This window comes from Monodelphis domestica, chromosome 4 (genome assembly GCF_027887165.1).
Source record: "Monodelphis domestica isolate mMonDom1 chromosome 4, mMonDom1.pri, whole genome shotgun sequence".
NCBI lineage: Eukaryota > Metazoa > Chordata > Mammalia > Didelphimorphia > Didelphidae > Monodelphis > Monodelphis domestica.
Window position 1 is genome coordinate 10,423,993 of NC_077230.1, and position 12,068 is coordinate 10,436,060.

General features: G+C 38.6%; 1 protein-coding gene across 1 annotated transcript; it reads right to left on the minus strand.

Annotated features, from left to right (window-relative positions):
- Positions 1-5,562: 5,562 nt before the first annotated feature.
- On the minus strand, positions 5,563-10,870 carry CSTB (cystatin B). Its single transcript, XM_001364959.4, has 5 exons — positions 10,634-10,870; positions 9,663-9,909; positions 9,330-9,558; positions 6,569-6,670; positions 5,563-5,800 (listed from the first exon to the last, which is right to left on the minus strand). Exons 3-5 carry the CDS (start codon positions 9,393-9,395, stop codon positions 5,672-5,674), a joined length of 297 nt encoding a protein of 98 aa, XP_001364996.3. The 5' UTR covers positions 9,396-9,558; positions 9,663-9,909; positions 10,634-10,870; the 3' UTR covers positions 5,563-5,671.
- Between the last annotated feature and the right edge of the window lie 1,198 nt (positions 10,871-12,068).

Sequence of the window (12,068 nt, forward strand, 5' to 3'; positions counted from 1 at the left end):
TTTATAGCATCTTTTTGTGGCCACAAAGAATTGGAAAGTGAAGGGATAACCATCGTGGGGGATGGCTGAATAAGTAACTCTCTGGGATTTCCCTTATTTCAGGGAAGGAGGCAGAGGTCCTACAATGTAAACCCCATTGCAGACCCCAGCACAGAAGCATAAAGTGTGAAGATTGGATTTAGCTATTTCCTGATTTTAACAATGAAGATACTTAGTCTAACAAAATCAGTGGGGATTGTGACAGTTAAATTACTCTACCCTACTTAGACCATACTTTAGGGGAAGATAAAGTTGTAATCACCAGATTGAACAATGAAGGTACTTAACTCTTACCTTATAATGAAGCTAGAACTTTAAGTTAAGTCTATTTTAAGATATTAATTTTTTTAAAAGTGTTTTTAACTATAAAGGTTAAATTAATCACAAAAAAGGTTAAGTAACTCACAAAAGGTGAACTTAACAAAGAAGTGTTAAGTAACTCTAAAGCTATAATCTAATCAAAGATGAGAACTCTAAAAGATATGGGCATTTAGAGGAGACACAAGAGTGAAAGGTCTATATATTTGGCTCACTTACTCTCTCGGGCACCTTTCTGGTGGCAGAGAGTTGGCTAGTGGCAGCATGCTGGGCCTTTCGGCATCTTAGAGTGGCTACAAGCTATTGTCCAGTTCGGTGGTGAGTTTCTGGCTGAGTTTTCCTCTTTTACTTTACAACTTTATCCTCTTAGAAGCCTCTAATCTTCTTCAGAGACCTATAAGCAGGGATTTTAAACTCCCCCTGGCACAGGCCAGGCAGGAGAAATCCTATATCCTCTTCCCCCCTTCTCCTTAAATTCCTTCCCTCTATATTAATTAAATTACCATAAATTTCCAGACTGACTTGGGTATTTTATTTGAGATTTCCCTTGGCGACCAATTAAATCTAGATTTTAAGTCACAACCCTAAAAATATCTTTACAAAAGAAGAGCTACTCAGGTTTCTGACCAGTTTGCCATCATGGCTAGCAGACTTTAGGAAGTTAAATTGTGTTCTATTCAATCAATACCATTTCCTTTCTATGGTATGGCTGAGCAGTCTACAAGAGTCTCATTTTGTTCTGAACCTACCTGAATCAAATCTGGTCAACCATCTTCCATAATTGTTTGAACTGACTTTTTTATTCACATCCCCAATAGTAAGTGTTTAATTAATGGCTTCAATTGTTTGCCAGGCTAGAATAATAATTTTAAATTTCATCTAAGTCGGGGGCAGCTGGGTAGCACAGTGGATTGAGAACCAGTCCTAGAGACGGGAGGTCCTAGGTTCAAATCTGGCTTCAGCCACTTCCCAGCTGTGTGACCCTGGGCAAGTCACTTGACCCCCATTGCCTAGCCCTTACCACTCTTCTGCCTTGGAGCCAATACATAGTATTGACTCCAAGACGGAAGGTAAGGGTTTTAAAAAAAAAATTTCATCTAACTCAAATCCTATACTTAGGCATTTTTTTTAATTTTACAAGGATTTAACATGTTTGACCATATTTCATGTAGAAAACTCCTGGGTTCTAGAGGACCACAAGGTCAGTCAACAAAGACAGGGCAGCTAAAAGCAAAAGACTAATGGCCTACTTTAAGAAGCATAAAATGCCAGGCAAAAGAAAAATGTTAATACTATGGCTAGGGCTTGACAAAGCACAGTAGATTATGTCACGCTTTGTGCACCATATTTTAGAGATAGCATTGACAAAGTGGAGCATTTCATCCATAATGTGACCTAAGATTCAGTTGTAACCAGTCACTTGTATATTTATTTATAATTAATAACTGCTACATTTATACATTATAAATGGTGATTTGATGCATTTTCTGCTATGTAATTTATACATGATTGTTACATGTATATATGTATGTGTATGCTTGTATACACATACACACACTCATTTTACTCAAATAAAAACCCTGTGCAATAGGATTGCATTAATAATACTACATGCATTAGCTTAATTTACAGAAGACACAGATTCAGAATTTAAGGAATTTGGCCATTTGGACATAACATAGTTCATTAAAAAGAGAAACTGCTAGAAAACAGCAATATTTCATCTCTATGCCAAAAAAAGCTTTAGTCATAGAGTGACATCATAAATTCAAAAGAAAATTAATATCCAGGCCTTGGATAAAGGAAGAGTTCATGACCAAAAAAGTGAGGATTGGATTACAAAGTATATAATTTGAATTTCATAAGATTAAGTTTTTGCATAAACAAAGCCAATCCTGCTAACATTAGGAGAAAAACCATTAAGTGGAGAAAAGTCTTTATAGGCAAGTGACTCTGATAAGGCTCTAATTTCAACGATAAATAAGGAATTAAACAAGTTTATAAAAATAAAAAACCCATTCTCCAGATGACAGATGGTCAAAAGATATGAAGAGGAGGGGGGTTTCTTTTTCTTTGAACAGGTGATTTTAACAAAAGGAAATCATCAACAGCCATGTAAAAGCTCTAAATCACCGTTACTGTGGTGAAGCTAGGAACCAGCCATTCTAGAAAACTATGTGTCTTAAGCATAACTACTAAACTGTGCATAACCTTAGACTCGGCAAAAAAGAACCTCTATATACAAAAATATTCATAGCAGTTTTTTTTTTTAACTTGGAAAAAAATTAAAACCATGGAGATATTAATCAATTGGGGAATGGATGAACAAAGTATATGAATATATTATATTGTTAAATGACGAATGGGACAATTTTAAAAAATATGAGTAGTATGAACAACACAGCAGGAAATAAGAACCAGAACAATACAATAACGTGGAAAGACTTACAGACCATCCTGATTCCAGATGTGAATCTTGAGAGACAATCTCTAAGGAGGTCTTTCAAGGGAGGCTGACTATGGCTGGAACTCCCTCTGGGGAGACTCTGTCCCCCTGAATCCTCGCTTGAACAGATCTTATGGTGAGTGATAAAAGACTGACTGATCTCTCTCTCTTAAGACAGGTCTAGGCCATGTTGGCTTAACACAGAGAAGTAATGATGATGAAATAAGACACTCACCTCCTAACATCAGTAATGGCCTCAGGGTGCATAGAGAGACATTGAGACATATCTGACCACAGCCAACGTGGGAAGTTATAACAGGGTCTTGTTTGCTTTCCTTTTGCCAACGAAATATGAAGGGAGAAAATACATTTTTGTTATTTTATTAAGTTTAAAAAGACAGCTCCAATTTCTCCAAGTCCAGAGTTCTTTATTATTAAGTTATAATACCGAATATGTATATAGGTTTGCAAAGCACTTTACATCTATCTCACTTTGTCCTCACAACCACCCTGGAAAGTGGGTACTATTGATGAGGAGACAAACAGGTTAAATGACTTCCCAAGGACTACAAGGCTAATAAGTGAGGGAGGACTTAAGTCAGCATTCTATCCACCAGGCTACCTAGGGGCTGGCATGGGAAAGACGTCCTTTTTTGTTGGGACCTAAATGGTGGAACTAGGGTTAGTCAATGATTTATTAAGCCCCTACTTTATCCCAAACAGTGAGGATACAAATACTAAAACTGAGATACTTGTGTAAAAATTAAATTATATCTATATATTATATAATAAACATATTTTATGAGGTTTATTAAGGATTACTAGTCAAGGAATAAAGAAGATACAAAATAAAAACCATGTGCTCATGGCTGATTGGCCCATTTAAAATCCCCACACTTAGCTTACCACTATACTTGCTACCTCATTGCAAAGGAAGAGAGTATGGGAGGTGTTATTGCCAGTTAAATACCAATTGTGATCTCACCAATGTGGAGGCTCAGGAGAGATTATAGGGAATTCTGGGAAATACCAAGGACTTTTGGGAATGAAGTCTAGGGTTCAAAATCTCCATTTATACACTTGCCCTCAAAGAGCTTACATTCTATCAATGGATATAAATGACAGATAGTAAATGTCTCTTGCATAAGGAAAAACCAAATAGTCTTCCTGGTGAGGCAGCAGCTCCCATAAATGGAGTTTCAAACAGAGACAATATGACAACTTGTCAGGGGTACAAGTTGAATGCTGTTACATTTTCCACTAGTACACGAGATGTTAAGCCTTATTTTATGTCTCTGTTCCTGCTCACAAGCAGCATATTATGTCTGCCTGGCAGTACCGTAACAGCAAAACCTACCTTAATACCCCGAGCTTAGCGTTTGAGATAAGATGAGGCAATTGAGTCATTGAACAGTTTGGAAAAAAAGCTTACTTTGTCCTAATAGAGCAGGGATAGGCAACGAGGATACAGTATCAGCACTTAGTTACTCTAGAAGAAATCTGCCAAGTCCAAGGGGCCTAAACTACATATTGTGGGGGAAATGATAGATCAGCAGAAACATCAATAAAAGAAACAAAGTCTCCAAGCCAAAAAGAAATAGGTTTATTGCAAGAGGGCCAGTCTCACAGTAAAGCCAGCCTCTCGGCAAGACCAAAAACCTCCAGCCATAGTGAACAGCTTCTTTTTATCCAGAAACTGATGCTACCAGTTTGATGACTGAATGAGAGAAGGCATAAAAGACACTGAATATAAAAAGTATAACCTAATAATGACAGAGATTGCAAAAACAGTAAAGCCTAAGTAATGTCAGCAAATGTAAAAATGTGATATGAAGAAAATACAAAACTGAAATATGTCATGGCAGAACTGAACTCATATGGCGAAAAAATGTTGTCAACAACAAAGGTCATTTTTTCAGGTCACTAGGGGTAGTAATTGATACCTATTCTTAGGAGTATTCTGCAATCATAATGCTCAGAAAAGTCCATTCACTTGACTTATGCTAACATTGCTCAACTATGCCAGAATCACATATTGTTTAAATTAAGAAAACTGCTAATACTAAAATAATAAGAAAGAGGGGCAGGGGATTTTATTTTTGCAGTATGACTAGAACTTTTCATGCTCTTGGGTGCCCGTAAGTTTCTATCAGCAAAGCCAAGGGCAATCAGGTTCAAGGGGCAGCTTTGCTTCCTTTTAGGAAAAGCTAGAGATCTGGGCCACGTGGTGGGTAGAAGGAAAGTTCTATCGCATCTTAGCTGGGAAGAAAGTGTGGTGTTCACAATAAAGAGCCCACAAATGCCTTACTGTTACAGATGAAGATTTCAATGTGGATGACTGGAAAGGAAAAACGTATAGATAGAAACAATTCCAAGAGATAGGCAGAGTGCCCACCCACTGGACTAACACATTAGCACACCACTACCTGGTGGGAAGAGCACAGGATTTAGAACCAGATGTAGCCTACTGGTGCTACTCTCTGTGTGAAATTAAATGTTGCTTGATTTTTCAGGCCTCAACTTTCTCATTTGAAAACGAAGGGGCTAAGTAGACCATCTCTGAATCTACGAATTATCATGACCGCCCAGCATGTTCTTCGAAGGAATGTTCACAATCCCTTACCAACTGAAAAGGTGGAATCGCAGAAATAGGCCTGGAGAAGGCCCGGCCGTACTTAGGGAAGTTCAGTACCTGAAGACCACTGAGGAACAATGGAATTATCTGTGGCGTGTATCAGAGATGGAAGACAACAAGCTGCTTATTAAAGATCAGATTTCTTTTATTGTCCCAAATTTTAATACCTTACTATATGGTGTATATAATATACCCATATAAAAGACAAAAGGGCCACTATTCCAAATAGTGCGTTAAAAATAGGCCAGTTCATCCGTCTTGGCTTTGTTGGTTTGATAACTGGATAGTTGCAATGGCTTGTTTTCATGAGGGAGACTTTGGAATACTCTCAAATGTACAAATTCCTCTTCCCCAACAAGAACCTAAGAAGCAAAAATAAAATAAACAACAGTTGCAGACTGAACAATACACTTTATTCTACTTAGACTGACTATCAAGAAGGTTCTAGATACAGTGTATGGACCAAAGGATATGCACAAAGGTGACTTACTCCAGTTTAGTTATGGTTCTGGTATCTCAATTTACATTTATAAAGCTTCATGACTTTTCCTAGCTTTCTGGGAGGCATGAGGGAGCGAAGGGAAAGGGTCAATCCTATCACTGTCCCTTTTATTTCTTGGCCCCAAAGGCAAGGACTGATCTTCACACCCTGCCTAGAAACTCTTTCCCCTCTCCCAGGTTTTTTTTTTTTTTAATTTCAAACCCATACCTTCTGTCTTGGAGTCAATACTGTGTATTGGCTCTAAGGCAGAAGAGTGGTAAGGGCTAGGCAATGGGGGTCAAGTGACTTGCCCAGGGTCACACAGCTGGGAAGTGTCTGAGGCCAGATTTGAACCCAGGTCTCTAGGCCTGGCTCTCAATCCACCAAGCTACCCAGCTGTCCCCTCTCCCAGGTTTTTTGAGTGGGGGTGGGATTAGCCCATGTCCTAGCCATCACTCCCCATTCCCCTCAGTGCTTTTGTTACTTTATAATTATTCTGGTGTCTGGAATATTTAATCTAGGTAATGAAATAAGAAACTTCTACCTATCCTTCAAAGTTTAATAAAGTTCTTCACAAATGACTGACCAAAAAGTATGCATCACATAATACCATTTCAGATTAGAGAATGACTGTACTTCTGTGTGGTACCTTAATAAAGTAGTTTATTCCAGCAACCATCTGACTTTTAAATTCTACAGTCTTAAAGGTTGAGAACTTCCTATTTTCTTTCTCTTCAAGCTCTGCCTTCACCTGAGGAATAAAGAACAAACCAAAAAATATGCTTGAATAATTAGAAGGAAAAATAGGACTTTAATCCAATAGTAAATGTATACAGTTATTACTTTAATGATCAGATTTGCAGCCAGTGTAGTTGGAGCCATCATATATCTTAAAAATAAAACAATTAATTCTAGGAAACAACATTGATTTGGCCAGTTATGCTTAGTGGGGGAGAAATGGATAATCAGACAAGGGTCAGAAATCATAAAAGAGAAAATTGACAACTTTAGGTATGTATATATAATTTAAAAAGCTTCTGCACAAGTAACACCTAAAAAGGCCTGATTAAAAAGAAACAAAATAAATAAAAATTTATTACACTGAAAGCAATGCCCCATACACCATGGTCAAAGTTGTGAACAAAAATATTTCAAAAGAAGGCTTTGCGGCTAATCCATTACACCCAGAGGTACTGAAGTAAGCAATAATAATTACTAAAATGTATTGGCAGCTATGTGGCACAATGGATAGTGTTGGGCCTGAAGTCACCTTCCTGACTTCAGCCTCAGACACTTATTAGCTGTGTGAACCTGAGCACTTAATTTAACTTAAATAAAAAAAAGCACTTAAATAAACCTGAGACTTAATTTTTGTCTCAGTAGCTTATCTGTAAAATAAGCTGGAGAAGGAAATGACAAACCACGCCAGTACCTCTGCCAAGAAAATTCCAAATGAGGTTATGGAGTCATACACAACTGAAATATATAAATGACCACAAATTGGGAAATAGTTAACAAAATTAAAAAAAAAAAACACAATACGCACCCGTTAGTGGCCCCTGTTTCATTTGACTTTGACACTGTTTGTTCCAAATACAAGAGAAATGAAAATCAAAACAATTCAGATTTCATTTTATACCATATAAATTAAAAAGATGATGATACCTAATAGTCAGGGTTAGGGAAGCACTGATGGATATAAAATGATCCATTTGTTTTGGGTACTAATTTGGAATTATATAAGAAAAAGGGTAAAACTTAACTGTCCATTCCCTATGACCCAGTAATCCCAATACTGGGTACATAATCTAGGGAAGACATACCCAATGGTCAGCACTCTTTGCAAATATCTGGAAATCAAATACAAGTCCTTCAACTGGCGAATGGAATGAACGAAAAAAATGATGGTAGGTGTGATGAGAAACATGAAGAATTAAGAGACCCACAGCAAGACTAATATGAACTGATGCAGACTAAAATAAGCAGAACTAGAAGAACAACATACATAACTATAACAATAAAATGAAAAAAATCTTTACAAAGAAGTTGAATTCAAAGAAATAAAAGAGAAAATATGGCTATCTCCTTATAACAGAAATGAAGGGAACTACTAGACCAGATCTTTGTTTACATGGTTAGGCATGGTCACTATGCTTTTGTTTAATTGCTTTTCTTTGTTACAAGAGAGAAGTGGGAAAGGGCTGTGATGTAAAGTCCAAAGAAATTGATGAAATATATTTTAAAAAGAAAACAACATTAATACCAATAATATTTTTCTCTTGTTATTTATTGGTTAAAGAAGGGGGGTAAAAGGACTTTGAATAAACTTTATTTTACAGAGATTGTACAGCTATTCTCTAACCCAGTTATCTTAACATCTATTCATTAATAATACTTGCCATGAGAACCAAAAATAACTAGTAATCTTCTGGGTTAAAAAAAAAATCAAGATAATTAGTACCTTTCCATACCCAACAGTTAAGTGTTAAATTTATAAGGATTCCTTCCTTATTCCTTCATAAGACCCTAGCTTGAAAGGAACAAATAAAGTATGCTGCAAAACATTAAATGCAGTTTTAAGTTTTAATAACTTCAGCTACCATTTGAAAGGTTAATTAATTTTCCTTATAAAAATACAGCATAATCCTACAAGCCTACGTTGTACATATATATATATATATATATATATATATATATATATATATATTTGTGAACTTTGTAAGAACTTTAACCAGCTTGCCCGCCTCATTAACTTGGTCATCCTCATTAAAGGGTTGCATTTGTCATGTTACTCTTTTAAAAAGCTAAAGAAAGAAGCTTTGATTAGAACATACAAGAAAAAGCCTAACAAGGATGGTTCGGGTGATTCAGCCACCGTTCTGAGAAAGCCTATCCAGAAAGCGTCGTACACACAGTGGATATCAGGGTGCCCTGTCTTGTTAAAATTATCATCCAAAATTCACAAAACTACGTAAGTGGAAAACAAACGTAAGTGATTAAATTACTTAGTTACTATTAGATTAAAATCAGGCTTTTTGTAAGTTTTAAGCACACCCTTGAAGCTATAGTTACTAAACTGCCCTAAGGCTTGTGGGATGCCCCGTCCCGAGAACATTTTGGGGAGACCACCGGACAAGATGACGCTAATTTCGAGGCCATTTCCAGCTAAATCTAAATCATTGTTGTGGTTCACAAATACTACGTGGCAAGAGACAAAGCGGGTAGTTTCCGTTTTCGCCTCGCACACAGTAGGCTCTTTAAAAATGCTGAGTAGACCTGGGCTCTTTCTGGTTTCTGGAGTCTCAGAGTAAGAGAGGGAAGAGACCACCCCGCTCGACAACCTCAGTGGGATGGGGAGAGAAGAGAAGGCATAGAGGGCTGGCGGCGCCTTAGACGGCCTAAACTCTTACCGCGTCAGCGATCCGCTGTGTTTCATCAGTAGCCGGCTTGGTTGCTGAAGTCCCTCCGCACAACATCTTTGCAAGCAGAGTGCAAGACACAGAGTGAATGAGAGATGGAGCAAGTAAGGGATCAAGTGAGAATTCCCGGGAGGGTCCGAAGTCACGAGCCCCATCCCATCATGTGACCCGCGGAATCCATTGCCCAAAAGTGGGAGGCAAAGGGTGGAGGCTGGGAAGGCTGCGGACAAAAGAAAATCGCCGATGAACAAAAGATTTGGGGGCGGAAAAGAGGGAGAAGAACCCGCGGCAGGAATCCACTAGGCTGTGTTCTGTGTATCCCACCTGAAGCAGAGGCGCCATCTCTTCCCTCCGAGCCTCCCCTGTCCTCTAAGAAATTTCAGCTGTTGGTTTCGCCCGTTCCCAGGGAGTCACGAGGCAGAATTAGGAAATCTGAGTTTTCTGCTCCTTTTGTAAGAGCTTTGGAAAAAGTTCCTGGAAACTGTTCTTGATAGACGGCGTACATTTCTGTAGAGCCATTCGGGGGCTTGCAAAGCGCTTCCGACCTCCCTGGCAATGCTAGTACTTTTACCTGCGAGGAAAACGGAAGTCGAAATAGCCACATGGGCGGGGCTCATACCAAAGCCTCGTCACCTGGAATACCTAAATGAATGATCCCGGGTTTATTAGTTGTTTTTCCGGACTACTGCGCGGTACACCGACATCTCTGTGCCTGGGGCTGTCACTTGGTCAACCTCCTCCCTGCCTCCACCCCGAGCGGTTCCTTAGCCTCACTCTCGCCTCCGCTACACCTCAGCCTCCTTCACTGGCAATCCGTCTTGACCAGCCCTTTTGGGGGTGAGGGGGCGGTGGCACTTCCCCGACCCCACCTCATCTCCCCCTCTAGCTTGGCTGTCATCCTTCGAAATGATGGCGTTAACCATTGTTGTGCTGGGACCGTGTCACCAGAACACCAGAGTGGAAGAGGAACCAGATTAAAATGTAATTAGGGAATACTTGACAAATAACACAGCAAAAAAGATGACACTGTTTTGAAATTAGTCATGTCGCAGATATAAGGGAGTGATGCGTCTCCTTAAAGAGCCTAAAATTCCAAACTTCCCTATTTTTGCCATTTTTACAGTGCCCCAAAGCAGTATTATCTACTCTTCACTCTCATTCATTCTAAGTAGCCTAATTGCCTAATCTTAGCCATTTCTTGGATTCCGCCTCACCCTACACAATCAAATCGGTCGCCAAATATCTCCCCTTGTACCTTCCCGATCACTTTAATTCTGGGTCTCATCACATCTCACCTGGATTATTCCACGACGCTTCTAATTGGTCTCCCTGCTTCAAGTCTCTCCCCACAGCTTGCTTTACCGCCAAAGTAATTTTACTTCCGTGCCCATCTGACTATGTAACTCCTTTACAACGCATTGTCTAGAACATAGGGGGGGTCAATGAATAACTGATGGACGATTAATTTATATTTCTGCTGTACCTAATGTGCAAAATTAGCCTCAGAGGTTTACTGCTTGAACCTATCTCGATCTCTGAGTAAGTGCACAATCAGCCTGCAGGAAATCAGTCTGGAAATTCTCTTGTGCAATTGTATTTGGAGAGACAAGGGAAAAGCTGAGGTGGCATAAAACCTATTTCCCCATAATAGTGTTTGTTGTTCAGTCCTGTGACTCACCCTTGTCTTTTCAGAGCAAAGATCCCGGGGTGGTTTGAGGGTCTCCAATGTGTCCCCAATTTGCAGATGAGTAACTGAGGCAAAATAGGGATCAAGTGACTTGCCCAGGGTCACACAACTAAGTGTCTGAGGACCTATTTGAACTCTGATCTTCCTGACTACTACTACTTCCTGTACCACCTAGTTGTCCCCATAACAGTTAACTAATTAGCATTTCTTTGCCCTTATATAGAACTTGTTTACTTCTATATATAAAAGCTATGAGATTTAAAGCATTTTTTAATATGATTACAGATGACTTTGATTTCTTCAGCTGAAAACTGCCTGTTTAAGTATTACCTCACACCTATCTGTGACAGAAAAGGAAAATGATCAGTATTGGAGGAGGGGTGAAAAATTGGACTATCGGTGTACTTGGACACTTTGATGATTGATGATTAGAGTTGTGATATGATCCAGCCATTCTGGAAAACAATTTGGAACTATGCCCAAAGGACTCTAAATCTGTGAATTCCCTTGGATGCAGCAATATTGCTACTAGGTCTGTATCCCAAAGAGATACTTTAAAAAGGGGGAAATGACCTATTTGGACAAAAATATTTGGTGGTAGCAAAGAATTTGGAATTGAGGGATTGTCCATCAATGGAGGGATGCCTGAACAAGTTATGATATATAATTGTGAAGGAATACTGGTGTGCTATAAGAAATGACAAGCAATATGATTTTGGAAAAACTTACATGAATCAAAGCAAAGTGAAGTGAGCAGAACCAAAAGAACATTATACATGACAACAATATTTTTTGATGAACTATGAGCGTCATAGTTATTTGTAGTGATCCAAGACAACCCCAGGGATTCATGATGAAAAATGCTATCTGCTTTTGGAGTAAGACTGATGGAGTCTAAATGCAGATAGAAACACATACTGTACTTACTTTCCTTTTGTTTGTTTGCTTAAGATCTCTTCCACAAAATGGCTAATATGAAAAAATGTTTAATATTGTAAATATAAATGTAAATTTTATAAAAAATAAAAGTGTAAAATCTATAT